This window comes from Muscardinus avellanarius (genome assembly GCF_963383645.1).
Source record: "Muscardinus avellanarius genome assembly, chromosome: 18".
NCBI lineage: Eukaryota > Metazoa > Chordata > Mammalia > Rodentia > Gliridae > Muscardinus > Muscardinus avellanarius.
The window spans coordinates 3,099,566-3,116,267 of NC_137804.1; the positions used below are offsets into that span (position 1 = coordinate 3,099,566).

At 48.5% G+C, this 16,702-nt stretch overlaps 1 protein-coding gene across 1 annotated transcript in view; it reads left to right on the plus strand.

Annotated features, from left to right (window-relative positions):
* Positions 1 to 16,702, plus strand: part of ITGA9 (integrin subunit alpha 9) — a gene marked incomplete at both ends in the record, with an annotated part of 279,709 nt that overhangs the window by 10,123 nt on the left and 252,884 nt on the right. The window contains 2 exons of the mRNA XM_080715880.1: positions 5,393 to 5,520; positions 6,600 to 6,706. Of these exons, the coding sequence (XP_080572006.1) occupies positions 5,393 to 5,520; positions 6,600 to 6,706 (235 nt within the window). The remainder of the gene's footprint in view (positions 1 to 5,392; positions 5,521 to 6,599; positions 6,707 to 16,702) is intronic.

Sequence of the window (16,702 nt, forward strand, 5' to 3'; positions counted from 1 at the left end):
GGTAGCCAGACAGGAGGGCACAGTATCTTCTCAAGAGTACCAAATAAGAGCCTGGCGTGGTGGCGCACGCTTGTAATCCCAGCATTCGGGAGGCTGAGACAGGAGGATCACGGTTTGCAGCCAGCCTTAGCTACTTAGGCCCTTTGCAACTCAGTGAGACCCTGTTTCAAAATAAAGAATAAAAAATAGGGCCGGGGCAGATGTTGCTCAGAAGTAGAATGCCCCTGGGTTCCATCCCCAGTGCCACAAAAAAAAAAAAAAAAAGTACCAGATAAGATTTGGGGACATGATTGAAGTGGTCAGGATGTCTTTCTGTAACTCAGAGGACAAGAGGACAAAGCAGATGGCATCTTTTCAGGGCTAGTCATGAACTCTGCCATGTAATCTTCCCATCTCTGCCATGGGCCTGGCTGGCAGCCAGCTGAATGGACTTTAAAAGAGCCATGCTCCAGGGCTGGCCTGCAGCAGCCGTCTTGCACGTTCTCCGGGGAGTCCTGCAGGCCTCTCGCCCTCCAGCTCTGTCTTCCATTGCACAGGATGGGAAAGAACCTTCTTATCTGGCCAGCTGGTGAGGCGTTTGAACCAGAGGATGCTAGCAGTCGTTGTTGTTAGAACTAACATCAAGTTCCTTGGGCCAAGAAGAAAGTAATTCATCAGGTCCCTTCTGCATTTTAGATTTTGATGTGAAATTTGCCCCCTCTGACTCTTGGCACTAGAAGCAGGGCCCTAGAACTTGGCTTTCCAGAGGGTCCCTTCCTGCCGGGCAACCAAGGAATCTGTGGAGTGATGGCTCCATCTGAAATTCACAGGGCTGCAACAGTCATTCCTTCCTTCCTTCCTTCGGTATTGGGGATTGAACCCAGTAACATTCTACTTCTGAGTGACACCCCAGCCCTATTTTATTTTTATTTATTTATTGTGGTACTGGGGAGGGAACCCAGGAGTATTCTACCTCCAAGCTACACCTCAGCCCTATTTTTTTTATTCTTTTTTTTTTTTTTTTTTAACCATTGTTTCACTGAGTTGCAGAGGGCCTCACTAAGTAGCTGAAGCTGGCTGGCAAACCAGATCCTCCTGTCTCAGCCTTCCAAATGCTGGGATTACAAGTGTGTGCCACCACACCTGGCTTTTTTTTTTTTTTTTTAAACAAGGTCTCACTGAATTGCTGAGCACCTAAGTTGCTGAGGCTGGCTTTGAACCCACAACCCTCCTATCTCAGCCTGGGATTACAGACATGTATCACCATGCCTGGTTTCTTACAGCATTTTCTAACCCTTATGGGTGATGAATTTTCATTTATGTTTATTTTTATGTCTTTTTTTTTTTTGGTACTGGGAAGTGAAGCAAGAGAGACATTTTACCTCCAAGCTACACACCCTGCCCAGTTTTATATCTTATTTGGAAACAAGGTCTCACTAGGCTGTGCAGGGCCTCGCTAAATTGCCTAAGCTGGCTTTGAACCTGTAATCCTGCTGTCTCAGCCTCCCAAGTACCGGAATTATAAGCATGTGCCACCATTCCCAGCTGGAACCCAGGGTCTTATACATACCAGGCAAGCACTTTGCCACTGAGCTATATCCCTATCCCCTCCTTTTTTTGTGTGTGGTACTGGGGATGGAACTCAGGGGCATTCTACCTCTGAACTACATCCCCAGCCCTGTTTTTTATTCTTTATTTTGAAACAGGGTCTCACTGAGCTGCAATCGGCCTCACTAAGTAGCTGAGGCTGGCCGTGATCCACAGTCCTCCTGTCTCAGCCTTCCGAATGCTGGGATTACAAGTGTGCACCACCATGCCCGGCTTCTCTCTTCTCTTTTTTTTTTTTTTTTTTTTTGCAACTTTTAGAAAGTGAATTAAAAATGGCAGTCCGCTGCACCGATGTGCGTGTGTAGCTGGTGGGAATGGGGTTTTCCAGTGGAGGAGATGTTTCATATTCCCAGGCTCTTAGGACTTGCTATGCGGAAAGACCGAGGATGTTTTCACGGTGTGGATGTCAAACTGCTAATTCTTCTCACCTGTGAAAGCAGCTGGCGTCACAGGGAGCAACCCTCGCCGTGCCCCAGGAGCGCGGGGGTGCGTGCGGGGAGCCGTCTCTCCGTGTGGCTTTCTCCTCCCTGGAGATTTGCCGTGTGTCATTATGAATTTGAGTGTGAGCAGCCAAGGGCTGGCCCAACTGCTTTGTGTGGCCGAGGAAGTCCCCGCGGTCTGTGTGGGGAAGCGCTCGCTTAGATTTACATAGGGCTGTGGGGTCCAGCCCTGCCGGGGAGTTAGTTCTGCAGCCGTGGCCCGCCATGGGATGAGCAGACGTGTTGAGCTGGTCAGTGAGAACCGGCAGGGCGCTTCCGGGGTGGGTGCCCTTGCTGCAGGGGGCCTGGCTCCTCAGTCTGTAGCCTGGAAGCCTCTGGGAAGCAAATACAGGCCCTCTAAGACCCAGCTGGGAAGAGAGACTCCTTGGGGGTAGGGGGTTCCCCATCTCTGTCCTCAGGAACCTTTCAGGTTCTCGATGTGGGGATTCTGCACAGGGCCAGTGGGAACATGTACAGCAGGCCCATCTGAGCAGGTTAATGACGTGCGGACGTGACAGCCGGCAACCTTTGTCACCTTCCTTCCAGAGCATCTCGGACACCTGCTCTGTGATGCTGGCATGGGGGCCTTGTCTGCTCACCCCCTGCCCAGCCCGAGTCTCAGTAGAGAACAGTGTCAGCCTGAGGCCAAGGCAGAGCCTGAGACCAAGGTGGATGGGTGATCAGCCGAGACCCCACAAAGAAGGCGGCTCTCGGGGCAGAGTGAGGGGAGCGCCCTGCCGGCTTTCTGTGGCACCAGCGGGGCTGCGTAGGATCATCCCAACCTCTGCTCGGCCCTTGGCCACAGATCCTCACACTCCCAGGTAGCGGGGAGACGATGCATCGCCTAACGCAGGGTGAATTCCGCCTCCCTTTTGGGCTGCGGCGATAGGAGTGACCTGTGTTCCCCTTGAGCAGTGTGGCCTGGAATGTTCTCTCTTTGAACATGAGTGTGGATTTTGTTCTGTCTCGCCGTACAAGTGGCTTGCGGCTCCGCACACGCCGTGCCCAATGAGCTCTGCTTAGTATTCTCTGCCATGGACCTCCAGACAGTGTACGCAAGCAAGCGTGGGGCAAAAGGACTTTTGTGCCATCTGGAAGAAAACTTAATGCCATTCGTCCCTCCCTGCTGTCTACACACCCAGGCCCAAATATGTTGTCTGTCCTGCTGGCAGGCCTTGCTCTTTCCCTGGGGCCAGGGGAGGCCCTGCTGGGGATGTCTGGCCCCAGGTAGCTTCGCAGGACAGTGAAGGATGCGAGCTTGGCGCCCGCCCTCTGAATGCCCGCCATCCTGTTTTGTGCTGGGACAGAGGACACGGTTTATCATTCTCCCCTGCTGCCGTTTCCACTGTAAGTGTCGCCTGTGTGGTGGGGGCAGGAGGAGGAGAGTCCAGGGGAAGGCTGTCACTAAATTTCCCGTTTTAGCTGAGGATGGTGGTGTACATCTGTCATCCCAGAACTTGGGAGGCCAAGATGGATCGTGGGTTCGCAACCAGCCTCAGCGACTTAGAAAGGCCCTATTTCAAAATAAAAAAGAAGCTGAAGCCAGGTGTGGTGGTGCTTGCTTATAATCCTAGTACTTGGGAAGCTGAGACAGGAGGATTGCAGGTTTGCAGCCAGCTTCAGCTACTTAGTGAGACCCTCTGCAACTTAGTGAGATCCGGTTTTTTATTTTTATTTTTTGGTGGTACTGGGAATGGAGCCCTTCTACCTCTGGGCTACAGTCCCAGACCTATTTTATATTTTTTATTTGGAAACAGGGTCTCTTAAGCCAGCAAGGCTGGCTTTGAACCTGTGCGATCCTCCTGTCTCCGCCTCCCAAGCGCGGGGATTACAAGCGTGCGCCACCATGCCCAGCAGTGAGATCCTGTTTTAAAATAAAAAGTGATATTGGGCTGGGGGTGTAGCTTGGAGGTAGAATGCCCCTGGGTTCAATTCATAGTGCCACAAAATAAATAAATGAATAAATGAATAAAAATAAATAGGATTGGGGATGTAGCTTAGAGGTAGAATGTCCCTGGTTCAATCTCTGGTATCACAGTAAATGAACAAATAAATTAATATAAAATAGTGCTGGAGGTGTACCTTAGAGGTAGAATGGCCCTGGGTTCAATCCCTAGTACCATTAAAAAAAAAAAATCAACTTTTTACTGAAAGTGCCTATCTCTTACAAGTAAGGTAAGTATTATGAGTTTGTATAAACACTGCTCAAATTGAAAAATTGGACATCGGCAGCAGCCCATCCCTAAGTTACAATCCCTTTACTTCTCCCCAGAGGCAACTATTATCCTGACCTTAAGGCCATAGTTAAGCTGTGTCTAGTTTTGAGACAAATGGAATCGGACAGCAAGTAACCCGTTATATCTGCCTGGCAGCTTTCGCTCAGCATTCTGTTTCTAGGCTGAGTGTTAGCAGTTGCATGCTGTTTACAGATTTTTCATTGCTGCATAGAGTGCTATTCCTTCACCTCACGTCATGATTCCTTACCTACTCTAGTGCTGATCTTTCTCGGGTGTCTTCTTGGTTTTGACTAGCTATTCAGCCATGAATATGGTGTGCAGGTCTGGTAAGCATACGGATGCGTTCACATTGGGTGTGTCCCTAGATAGAGAATTAATGGGATATGGAGTAGGCACCTGTTTGGCTGTCTTGGAAGCCGGAGGCTAGCTTTCCAAAGCGGGTTTGGCGTCCACGCTCCCCCGGCAGTGAGCGCGGGCTCTGCGGGTTCTGCATCCTCGCCAGCACTTGGCGCTTTCAGTGGCTTTGATTTTGGCCGTCTAGCCAGTGTGCGTGTCAGCTCATTTGGACCTACCTGGTATCGAGTATAGTTGAGCAACTGTGCTACGTCTGTTGGCCATTGAGCTATCTTCTTTCATGAGGGAACGATGCGGATCTTTGGTTTGTGTGTTTCTTACTGGTTTGTAGGAGCTCCTTATGCTCCGGGTAGGACACTTTTGCGCGGTACATACACGTGTGCATACACACAGTAAAAGAAAAGGCCTACTGGGTGCGGTGATGCATGCTTGTAGTCTCAACACTTGGGAGACTGAGACAAGAGAATCTCAGGTTTGAGGCCAGCCTCAGCAACTTAGCGAGGCCCTCTGCAACTTAGTGAAACCCTGTTTCAAAACAAAAAAATAAAATAGTCATGGGGGTTTAGCTCGGAGGTAGAATGCCCCTGGGTTCATCCCCAGTACCACAAAAACAACCGATCAACCATAGTTTCCCGGCCAACTTTCAGATTTCCCCAGGGCTGGGTGAGATTTAGCCACCAACTTCCTTTTCTGATACTAGGTTATGACAGAATGTCTTTTCTCCTTGATACACAGGGTCCTCGTGGGTGCACCGAAGGCAGATTCGAAATACAGCACTTCAGTGAAGTCCCCGGGGGCCGTGTTTAAGTGCCGCGTCCACACCAACCCTGAGCGGAGATGCACGGAACTGGACATGGCTCGAGGTGGGTGGCCATCACTGCCCCGGCGCCCATGGATCCTGACCTCGTGGTTTCTGATGCTTCTTCCCAGGGTGACCTGATCACTTGTCCACTTGTCCATCTCTGTCTGTCCCTCCCACAGATATATATGTACTAAGCACTTATTGATTATTAAACACTGGGGTATACTGATGAACAAAACAAAGGTCCTGCCATCCTTGATCTTGAAAAATAGTGGCCAAAGAGATAATAAAACAAATGATTGGCCAGGCTTGGTGACACACGCTTGGAATCCCAGCATCCGGGAGGCTAAGACTGGAGGATTGCAGTTCGTGGACAACCTCGGCTAGTGAGGCCCTCTGCAACTCAGTGAGACCCTGTTTCAAAATAAAGATAAACAATTAGGGCAGGAGGTGTAGCTCAGAGGTAGAATGCCCCTGGGTTTTATCCCCAGACTCGCAAAAAAAGAAAAAAAAAAGTTGTTATGATTTTCTTTGATTTTCTTTGGCAGAAAGGAAGAGGTCTCTGAGGCCTCCCTCATGCTGCTCAGAAGTACTGGTTTATCAGCTGCATGTTTCTGGTACATAACAAATTAAGGAACCTGCTTCAAGCTGGGCGTGGTAGCACATGCCTGTAATTGCAGTACTTGGGAGGCTGAGACAAGAGAATGATAGGTTCGAGGCCAGCCTCAGCAACTTAGCCAGACCTTCAATGACTTGGCATAAGCCTGTTTCAAAATAAAAAACTAAAAGGGTTGAGGTGTATGTCTATGGTACAATGCCCTTCGGTTCAATCCCCAGTATCATACAAACGAACAAACAAAAGAAAAATGGCGCTTGCTTCAGGACATAAGCCTTTGCACTGCTTTCTGCACCGAGAGAGTCTTGCTATGAAAAAGAATTGCCCGAACTTAGCATTAGACATAGGGATGGAGTTGACTGACGTTTCCTTAGATGTTCCTGTAGAGTTCGTTGACTGACATTTTGCTCTAAGATCCTTATTTCCCGACAGGTAACGGGCATTGGGGCCGCCGATCGCCGTTTGGAAAGTGACCAGCAGAGACCATTCCTCAACCCCGGTCTGATTTTGTTCTTTTGTTGCAGGGAAGAGTCGGGGTACACCCTGCGGGAAGACCTGCCGGGAAGACCGAGATGACGAGTGGATGGGGGTGAGCCTGGCCCGGCAGCCCAGGGCAGATGGCCGGGTGCTGGTAAGCAGTCAGGTGTGGGCGGGCGTGGCACTCAGCGACTCTGACCCATGAGGAGCCTGGCTGACACAGTGACAGGGGTGCTTTGAGCCTCTTCTGCACTCCTGCATAGGCACATGACTTTATCATTTGCGTGCGTGCGTGCATGCGTGTGTGTGTGTGTGTGTGTGTGTGTGTGTGTGTGTGTGTGTCATTAGGGATTGAATACAGGGGCATTCTTCCTCCAAGTTTACACCCCCAGCCCTATTTTTGTTTTTGGTTTTTTTTTTTTTTTTTTTGGTGGTACTGGGGTTCTTGGAAGCCCTTCTACCTCCGGGCTACACTCCCAGACCTATTTCTATTTTATATTTTTATTTAGAAACAGGGTCTCCTAAGCCAGCGCGTGCGGCTGGCTTCGAACCTGCACGATCCTCCTGTCCCCGCCTCCCAAGCGCGGGGATTACAAGCGTGCGCCACCACGCCCGGCCCAGCCCTATTTTTTATTTTCTAATTTGAAACAGGGTCTCACTGAGTTGCAAAGGCCTCACTGAGTAGCTGAGGCTGGCCACGAACTGAGATCCTCCTCTCTCAGCCTCCCGAATACTGGGTTTACAAGCGTGTGCCACCACGCCCAGCCACTAGCCCTATTTTATTTTTATTTTGAAACAGGGTCTTGCTAGGTTGATGAGAGTCTCATTATTTGCCGAGGCTGTCCATTCCCTCGCAAGTGATGTTATTTTATTCTTTATGGCTGAGTAAAATTCCATTGTGCGCATACGCCACAGGTCTGTGATCCATTCATCTGTTGATGGACAGGTGGTTGGCTAATGTTGATTATCATGTTGACGGGCAGGAGGCTGGTTCCATAATTTAGCTCTTGTAACTTGTGCTGCTATAAGCATAGATATGCTTGTATAGCTAATAATAGTCTGACTTCAATTCCTTTGGAAAGATGCCTACTTTAAAAAAAAAAAAACCTCAGTAAATAAAATGGGCAATTGAACTGAATTAACCCCTCTTAAAAGAAGAAATGCAAATGGCCAGTAAGAACCAGACGTGGTGGCACATACTTGTAATCTCAGCATCTGGGAGGCTGAGACAGGAGGATCGCAGTTCGCGGACAGCCTCAGCTCCTTAGTGAGGCCTTTTGCAACTCAGTGAGACCCTATTTCAAAATAAAATAATAAAAAATAGGGCTTGTGGTGTAGCTTAGAGGTAGAATGCCCCTGGTGGGTGGGGGATCCTGTCTCAGCTTCCCAAGTATCTGGGACTACAGCCTCATGCTGACTTGCATGGCTTAAAATACTTTTTTTTTTTTTTAACTTTAGTTAGCCATGTACTTGGTTTCTGAAGCACATGTGATAGCTTCCTATCTATTAGGTGCTCTGAGGGAGACATAAGCACATTCTTGCCGTGCAGTGTCCTCAAGGTCTAGCACTGCTGTGCCCAAGAAGGCAGCCGCCAGCCACACATGAAGTTGGTCAAAAGCATCACACTTAAGAATTCAGTTTTGTGGCCGCAGTAGCCACATTTGGAGTGCTCAGTAACCACAAATGGTGACCGACTCCTGTAGCAGCTAGCACAGAGAGAGAGAAAAAAAAAAAAAGAAAGAGGAGAAAGTGTGTGTTTCCATCATGGCAGGTTTAATTGGACTCAACAACAACAACAACAAAAGAAACCAAAAAAGATTTCTAGCCGGGCGTGGTGGCGCACGCTTGTAATCCCAGCACTTAGGAGGCTGAGACCGGAGGATCGCGGTTCTCAGCCAGCCTCAGCTACTTAGCGAGGTCCTTCCCAACTCAGTGAGACCCTGTTTCAAACATAAAAAAGGACTAAAAATAGGGCTGGGGGTGTGGCTAGGAGGTATAATTCCCCTGCGTTCATCCCCAGTACTGCAAAAAAAAAAAAAAGTTTGGCTGCAGCAGAGGTTGGAAGGTTGGGCCTTTGTCCATTTTCCCTCTTCAACTTTGGGATGCACAATTTGGTGTTTTACTTACCCCACTGCAGACTCCCTGGGGGGCTCTCTGATGCCCTTCCCAGTCAGTCCCCTGCCTCAGGGAGATGGCCATTATTTAGAGTTCATGGACATTTTCTGCCATTGGCTTTTTTTGGAAACTGTAAGAGGCTTTTTCCTATAAAAGCATAAGATCAAGAAGGGAACCTAAGGGCCAAGGATATTGGCCTACGTCTGTAATCCCAGTACTTGGGAGGCTGAGACAGGAGGATGGCAGTTTTGAGAGCAGTCTCAACAATTAGGAAGTTGCTTAGTGACTCTCAGCAACTTAATAAGACCCTGTTGCAAAACAAGAAGGGGACCAAAGACTCGATGCCACTCATGGAGGGTATTCTTTGAGTCACCAGCTGTGAATCTGAGGGGCTTATGCATTTTTTTTTTTTTTTTTTTTTGGTGGTACTGGGGTTTCTGGAAACCCTTCTACCTCTGGGTTACACTCCCAAACCTATTTTTATATTTTTTATTTGGAAAAAGGGTCTCTTAAGCCAGTGCGGCTGGCTTCGAACCTGCGTGATCCTCTAGTCTCCGCCTCCCAAGCGCGGGGATTACAAGCGTGCGCCACCACGCCCGGCCGGGCTTATGAATATTTTGTTCTGGGGAAAAGCAGATTTTCCTTGAAGACCTAGGCAAAGCGTTTCCTTCTCCGAGGAGCCCACTTTTGTTCTAAACTTCTCCATAGCAGAGCTGTTCATCCAGATTCCACCCCACTCAGCTCAATTAAGCATCTCCCCCTGGACGGCGGCTTGGGAGAGGGAGGCAGCAGCTGGAGGCTGTCTCTGGCTTGCAGGATCTGCCCCCCCAGGGACCCCTGTAGGTCCTGCGAGCCCCACCCCAAGCCCAGGATTTGCTGTGGCTCCAGGTCCTTCCGCCGCTGTCTTGGTGGTCCTGAACCCTCATCAAGCCGCCACATTCCTCCGGACAGGGTGGCCTGACCTGGAGGGGAAAACTCAGCCCCGGAAGGGCCAAAGCACTTATCTGCCATTCTAGGAAAAGAAACCAAAGACGCTGACCACCTATAAATCAGAGGGCAGCCTGGAGTCCTGATTCCATAGCTGAGGGGCAGTGGCCTAGCAGTAGCATTCCATAAATGTGCTTAAGGGCATTGAGCTTAGAGCCAGAGTTTGCTCCTATAGACATCTCCTCCGTGTAAAGGGTCAGCGTTGCTGCAGATCGGTACAAGAAAGGGCCATCTCTGGAAACATGAGCAGCAGAGAGAGCCACGGGAAGGTACAGCAGAGGGAGCCCAGAAAGCCCAGCCGAGTATTTGTGGATGGGGGTGCTGGGGATAATCCCGTCTAATTAATTGCACGCAGAGCTCTTTCTTCTTAGGTCTTATACAATGATGACATCATTTCTTCAGTAAGCCTCTCAGTATGGCTACTACAGAGCGAGAGGGGCGTCTGCTGGCCTAATGCCTTTTGTGACCACAGTTCTCAAAACTATGTATAACAGCAAGGGTGGTGGTGCGTGCCTGGAATCCCAGCCCTTGGGAGGCCCTGACGAGAGGATTGCAGGCTCTAGATCAGCCTTGGCAACTTAGTGAGACCCTGTTTCAAATAAAAAAATAACAAGGCTGAGATGGAGCTTGGAGGTGGGATACCTGTGGGTTCAATCCCTAATAGAAGAAAAAGATCTTATACATTGTACATATTATACATTGTAACATCATATGTCTTCATACATTAGAACATTGCACTGTATATCTTATATAACATTGTACCATCTTACACATTGTAACATTATAATTCCTACCATCTTACATGTGATGTATCATTTTATACATTGTAATTATACTTTGTAAAGGTTAAGATGATACATTGTATTTACATACATATATATGTAACCTTTGTGTGTGTGTGTGTGTGTGTGTGTGTGGTACTGGGAATTAAGGGGCATTCTACCTCTTAGCTACACATCCAGCCCTATTTCATTTTACTGTTTTTTAATTTTTATTTATTTTTTGGTGGTACTGGGATTCCTGGAAGCCCTTCTACCTCTGGACTACACTCCCAGACCTATTTTTATACTTTTTAATTTGGAAACAGGGTCTCCTAAGCCAGCGCGGCTGGCTTTGAACCTGAGTGATCCTCCTGTCTCCGCCTCCCATGCGTGGGGATTACAAGCGTGTGCCACCACGCCCGGCATCCTATTTTATTTTTTGTTTGGAAACAAGTTTTCACTAAGTTGCTGAGGGCTTCACAAGGTTGCTGAGACTGGCCTAAAACCTTTGATCCTCCTGGCTCAGCCTCCCAAGTACTGGGATTACAGGCACCCACCACCCTGCCCAGCTTCATCTTAACCTTTTTATAAGTTCAGTGTTAACTATATACACATTATTGTCCAATAGATCTCTAGCATTTTTCATCTTTCAGACACAAACTCTCTATCCATCAAATGATATTTCTCTTTTCTCCCTCCTCTCAGTCCCTGTCAACCAGTAATTTCTATTCTGAGAGTCTATGTTCGATCTCATCTAAGTGGAATCACACAGGGTTTATCTGAGTGTTTTTATGACAAGCTTCTTACACTTAATGTCCTGGGGGCTCAGCTGTGTTATAGCTGTGTTTTTGGCAACACTCAGGTACAATCGTGGCCGCCTGGTCCGTGGTAATATTTCATACGCCATTTGCGTTTTCTTTTATGATTTCCTTCTTCTTTCCAAAGCGGAGTAACATGGAATTGAATGTATACACTGCACCCTTTCTCCATCCACTGAGGTTCATGTAGGTGGCTTCTCTCCCTTGACTTTTGTGAATAATGCTGCTGTAAACACGTGTCTACAATACCTCTTTGAGATCATGTCTTTGGTTCTTTTGAATACTTACCCAGGCCCGGGGTTATTGGATCATCTGGCGATTTTGTTTGTAGTTTTGTTTGTGGAGCCCTCCATACCATTTCCTGAAGTGGCCGCGACATTTTGTATCCCCATCAGCTGTGCGCAGAGGTTCTGGTTTCTCCACATCCTTGCCAGCACTTGCTGGTTCTTGTGGTCGGTGTTGTCTGGCGGTGTGGGGATCTAGCTGTGGCCGTGTGTGCCCTGAGCTGCATCCCCGGATCCTCATTCATCCTTTTAAAAATAGTACCATCAGCCGGGCGTGGTGGCGCACGCTTGTAATCCCCGCGCTTGGGAAGCAGAGACAGGAGGATCGCACAGGTTCGAAGCCAGCCGCACACGCTGGCTTAGGAGACCCTGTTTCCAAATAAAAATGTAAAAATGGGTCTGGTGCTGGCTGCAAGGTAAAGAATAGATGGAGAACGCAATGGTTGCTGCAGGGAATGACATGTCTTCCTTACAAATAGCGTCATACCAATGGGCTCTGGCAAGATGCAGTGTGTCAGGCTGGCCTGGCAGGCTGACCTTGGGCTGACCTTGGCCCAATACTTGCTCTTTTTTTTTTTTTTTGGTACTGGGGATGGAATTTGGAGGCATTCTACCCTAGCCCTATTTTATGTTTATTTTGAAACATAATTAAAAAAAATTTTTTTTATGTTTTGCTAAATTATTGCATGCTGGCCCTGAACCTGTAATCCTTCTGTCTTAGCCTCCCAAGTACTAAGATTATAGGCATGTACCACCATACCTGGCATTTAATACTTGCCCATCTTGACTTTGTGAGCATTGGTTCCTTCTAGTTTTTGTTATTTTATTTTTATGCTAGAGGGGCATTCTACCTCCAAGCTATACCCTTAACCCCCACCAATATTTTTTTCGGTACTAGGGATTGAACCCAGAGGCATTCTACTTCCGAGATACACCCCCAGCCCTCTTATTCTTTATTTTGAAATAGGATCTCACTGTAGCTGAGGCTGCCCATGAACCTGCAATCCTCTCGTCTCAGCCTCCCAATACTGTGATTACATGCATGTACCACCATGCCTGGCTACCCCCAATGCTTTTTTTATTTTTTGAAGTAGGGTCTTACTGAATTTCTGAGGGTCTCACTAAGCCACTGAGGCTGGCGTCAAGCTTGTGATCCTCCTGTCTCAGCCTCTAGGATTATGGGTGTGCACCACTATGCCCAGCTCTGCCAGAGGTTATTTTTCCTTCCTCCTCCTTCTTGGTACTGGGGATGGAACCCAGGGTGTTCTACCTCCAAACTCTACCTACAGCCGTTTTAAATTTGAAACAAGATCTTGCTAAGTTGCTGAGGCTGGCCTCAAGCCTGCCCCCTGTCTTCCTTCTCAGCCACCTAAGTACAGGGATCATAGAAGTATACCACTATGCTTGGCTGGTTCCTTCCAGTTCTGCACCAGGGAACCACAATCCCTAATGTAACACGGCATCTTGGTTGGGGGCTAGCCCTTCCCCTCTCAGTCTCCCTTTGCACTCCCAGGGCACAGATAATGTTTTAAAAATAGGAGAAGCCGGGCGTGGTGGTGCATGCTTGGAATCCCAGCAATCGGGAGGCTGAGACCAGAGGATCGTGGTTCGTGGACAGCCTTGGCTATTTAGTGAGGCCCTCTGCAACTCAGTGAGACCCTGTTTCAAAATAAAGAATAAAAAATAGGTCAGGGGGTATTGCTCAGAGGTCAGATGCCCCTGGGTTCCATCTTCAGACCCGCAAAAATTAATAATAAATAAATAAATAAATAAAAATAGAAAAAAAACATCATTTCTCATAGTAAACACTGAAGAAGCCTACTGTGGGCACTGACTGCGCTCAGATCTTGGAGAGCAGCTTGGAATGTTCTAGTAGATGTCTCTCCTTTAGAGTGGCCAAGGCTCAGACAACAGATCAGTTAGACTTGTCCGTTGTTTCTGAGTAGAAGCAGGGTTCCTGGCTCCATCTCCACTGCTTCTGCCATTATTATTGTTGTTGTTGTTGTTGTTGTTGTTGTTATTATTATATTTTTTGCGGTACTGGGGATGGAACCCAGGGGCACTCTACCTCCGAGCTACACCCCCAGCCCTATTTTTTATTTATTTATTTATTTATTTATTTATTTATTTATTTATTTATTTATTTATTTATTTGGGGTTTCAGGAAGCCCTTCTACCTCCGGGCTACACTCCCAGACCTATTTTTTTTAAATTTTGGAAACAGGGTCTCTTAAGCCAGCGCGGCAAGTGCGGAGATTACAAGCGTGTGCCACTATGCCCTAGCGGCTAGTCGTTTTATTTTTTTGAGACAGGGTGTCACTGAGTTGCGAAGGGCCTCACTCGCTAAGTAGCTGAGGCTGTCCTCGAACCTCGCTCCTCCTGGTCTCTGCCTCGCGAGTGCTGGGATCACAAGCGCTCTACCACGCCGCCGGCTACTTCCTTTCAGAGCACCAGGGCTCCCCTATCTGCTCACTGCTCCCCCCTGTGTACTTCTCTCAAAGCCACAGGCTACATTTTTGCATTTGTTTCTGTCACTCGGTTTCCTGATTTGTGTGCATGAACTTTTTATTGAACTGTAACACACAGGCAAGAGAAAAAAACCCCACATAAATCATCAAAGTACACCTTAATGCGTTTCCATGCTCCCAGAGGCCACTTCCGGTGCCTCCCGCTGTCCTGGCCACGCAGTTTCTGGGGAAGTCTCTTGGCAGCCCAGCCCGGGCCTGGCGGGAGCTGTGGACCTAGACACTAGAAAGGCCGCGGCCCTCTGTGCATGGGGCGGCCTGTAGGAGGCCGGCGGGCCGCTCGGCCGAGCCACCTGGAGGGCGCCGTGTCCAACCCGGCAAGGACATGCTGTTCCCATACAAGAAAAAGGCCTCTGAAATAACGGCCGGTTTTCTTCCTCTTTTTATTCTTTGAGAGGAAAAACAGCCCTTGTCACTTGAACTATGTCTGCTCCTAAGATTTAGGATAGTGGTATGTCCTCCCCCTCATGAAATGAGTTCAGGGTGGTGGCTGATTTTGGACAAGTTGTCTCCTCTCCCTCCTCCTCCTTTCTTCTCCTCCTCCCTCCCCCTCTTCTTCCTCCACTTCCTCCTCTCTCTCCTCCTCTCCCTCCTCCTTTTTTCTCCTCCTCCCTCCCCCTCTTCTTCCTCCCTCCCTCCCCCTCTTCCTCCTCCATTTTGGTACTAGGGATAGCACCCAGCCTTGTGTAGGCTGAGCACAACCCAGTCCTGATAATTTCTTACTCTTTCCAAATGTTCCCCGGTTCCTGTGCCCCTCCCTCCCTCATAACTCACAGCAGAGAGGGGTTGGGTTATTAGTGCTTGGTAGGCAGCCCCCAGGTCTTCTGTATTATCGTTGGGGTTGGATTGACATGTGTACGCACAATGATGACCAGCCCAAGTGCAGTGTTTTCTTTCCATAATTTATATTCCGAGGCCCTTCGTGTTGTTTTCCTACACGGGGCCCGCCGTTGACACTTTGATCTCTGACTTCCCAGAATGCCTTAATTTTAGTTTAGTTTAGCATGAACCACATATTTGGGTCTTCTAGGAATTCTTCAAGGTCACTCCCTAAACAGTTTATAGCACTTAAAGTAAAAAAAAAAAAAAAAAAAAAAAGAGCAGACTGTATACTAGATGTTAAGTGCAGCGCGTCCTTTCTGATCTGTCTTCTTGCAGCTGCCGTCAGACAGCGCTGCGGTTAACATGCACTTTGCCTGGGGGACGCGGTAAAGGCCTCTGCACCATGGGCTTTGCAGAGTCAGACACTAAGTTGAAACCAGTTTACCCATGAACTAGATGATAGTAAGAGATTCAAGCATGCAAGCCAAGCTGTCAGAACAGAAAATTTAAAAATTCAGCCATAAACCAGGAGTGGTGGCTCACGCCTGTAATCTCAGGACTTGGGAGGCTGAGACAGGAGGCTTGCAGGTTCTCAGCTTGCCTCAGCAACTTAGCAAGGCTCTTAGCAACTTAGACACTGTTTCCAAGTAAAAGATAAAATTGGTCTTGGGGTGTTGAGCCAGGCGTGGTGGCGCATGCTTGCAATCCCAGCAATTGGGAGGCTGAGACAGGAGGATTGCGGTTTGCATACAGCCTCAGCTCTACTTAGTGAGGCCCTCTGCAACTTAGACCCTGTTTCAAAATAAAGAATAAAAAATAGAAAATAGGGCTGGGAGTGTAGCTCGAAGCTAGAATGTCCCAGGGTTCCATCACAAGTACTGAAAAAAAAAAAAAAAAAGCTGGGTATAATGGTACAAGCTTGCAATCCCAGTACTTGAGAGGCTGAAACAGGAAGATCACAGGTTTGAGAATAGCCTCAGCTATGTAGTAAAGCCCTCTGCAACTTAGACCCTGTTTCAAAATAATAAAAATAGGGCTGGGGGTGTAGCTCAGAGCTAGGGTGCCCTTGTTTCAATCTCTGGTACTGCCCCCAAAAAGAAAATTGGTGTTGGGGTATAGCTTGGAGATAGAACATTTCTGAGTTCTACCTCCAAGCAACACCACACACACACACACACACACACACACACACACACACACACACACACACACACACACACGGCAGAGCTCTTGGCATGGCCTGGCCCCAGGAGAATGCTCATTGGCCTTTGGGCTCAGATCTGGGGTCTGCCTGTCACTTTTGAAGGCGAGCCAGGCCTGTGTCCTGGCAGCCAGCGCATGGTCCAGCATCTGTGTGTGGGGACAGTCCAGCCTCCCAAGAGGCCTTGCAGAGTTGCACTGGATGCTGAGAGGTGAGGGCCGTGCACCACAAGGCCGCTCTCCAAAGCTGGCCCAGGGCGTCCATCTCCATCTCCTTTCACGCATTTCATGATCCTCCCCCAGACCTCCCTGGGGTCGCATTCCATGATCCTCCCCCAGACCTCCCTGGGGTCGGCACCAGGCCCCTCCCCTTCTCAGGTACATCCTGGGGCTTTCCCTGACAGCCTGTCTAAGCAGCTGCTTCCAGCACCAGGGAACTTTCTGGCAGGGTAGAAACGGGTGTCTTGCTAAGAGTTTGGTATGATGAGCCTCAGTTGGGTTTCATGCTTTCTGCTATATATAAATTTACTTCAATAAAAGGACCATAAACAAGCATTTGCTTCCAGTTAAGGAGCTCTAGTTGAACACAGTTGAACACGGGCAGTTCCTCCCCACACCTGGTTGCTCCCCGGGCCCAT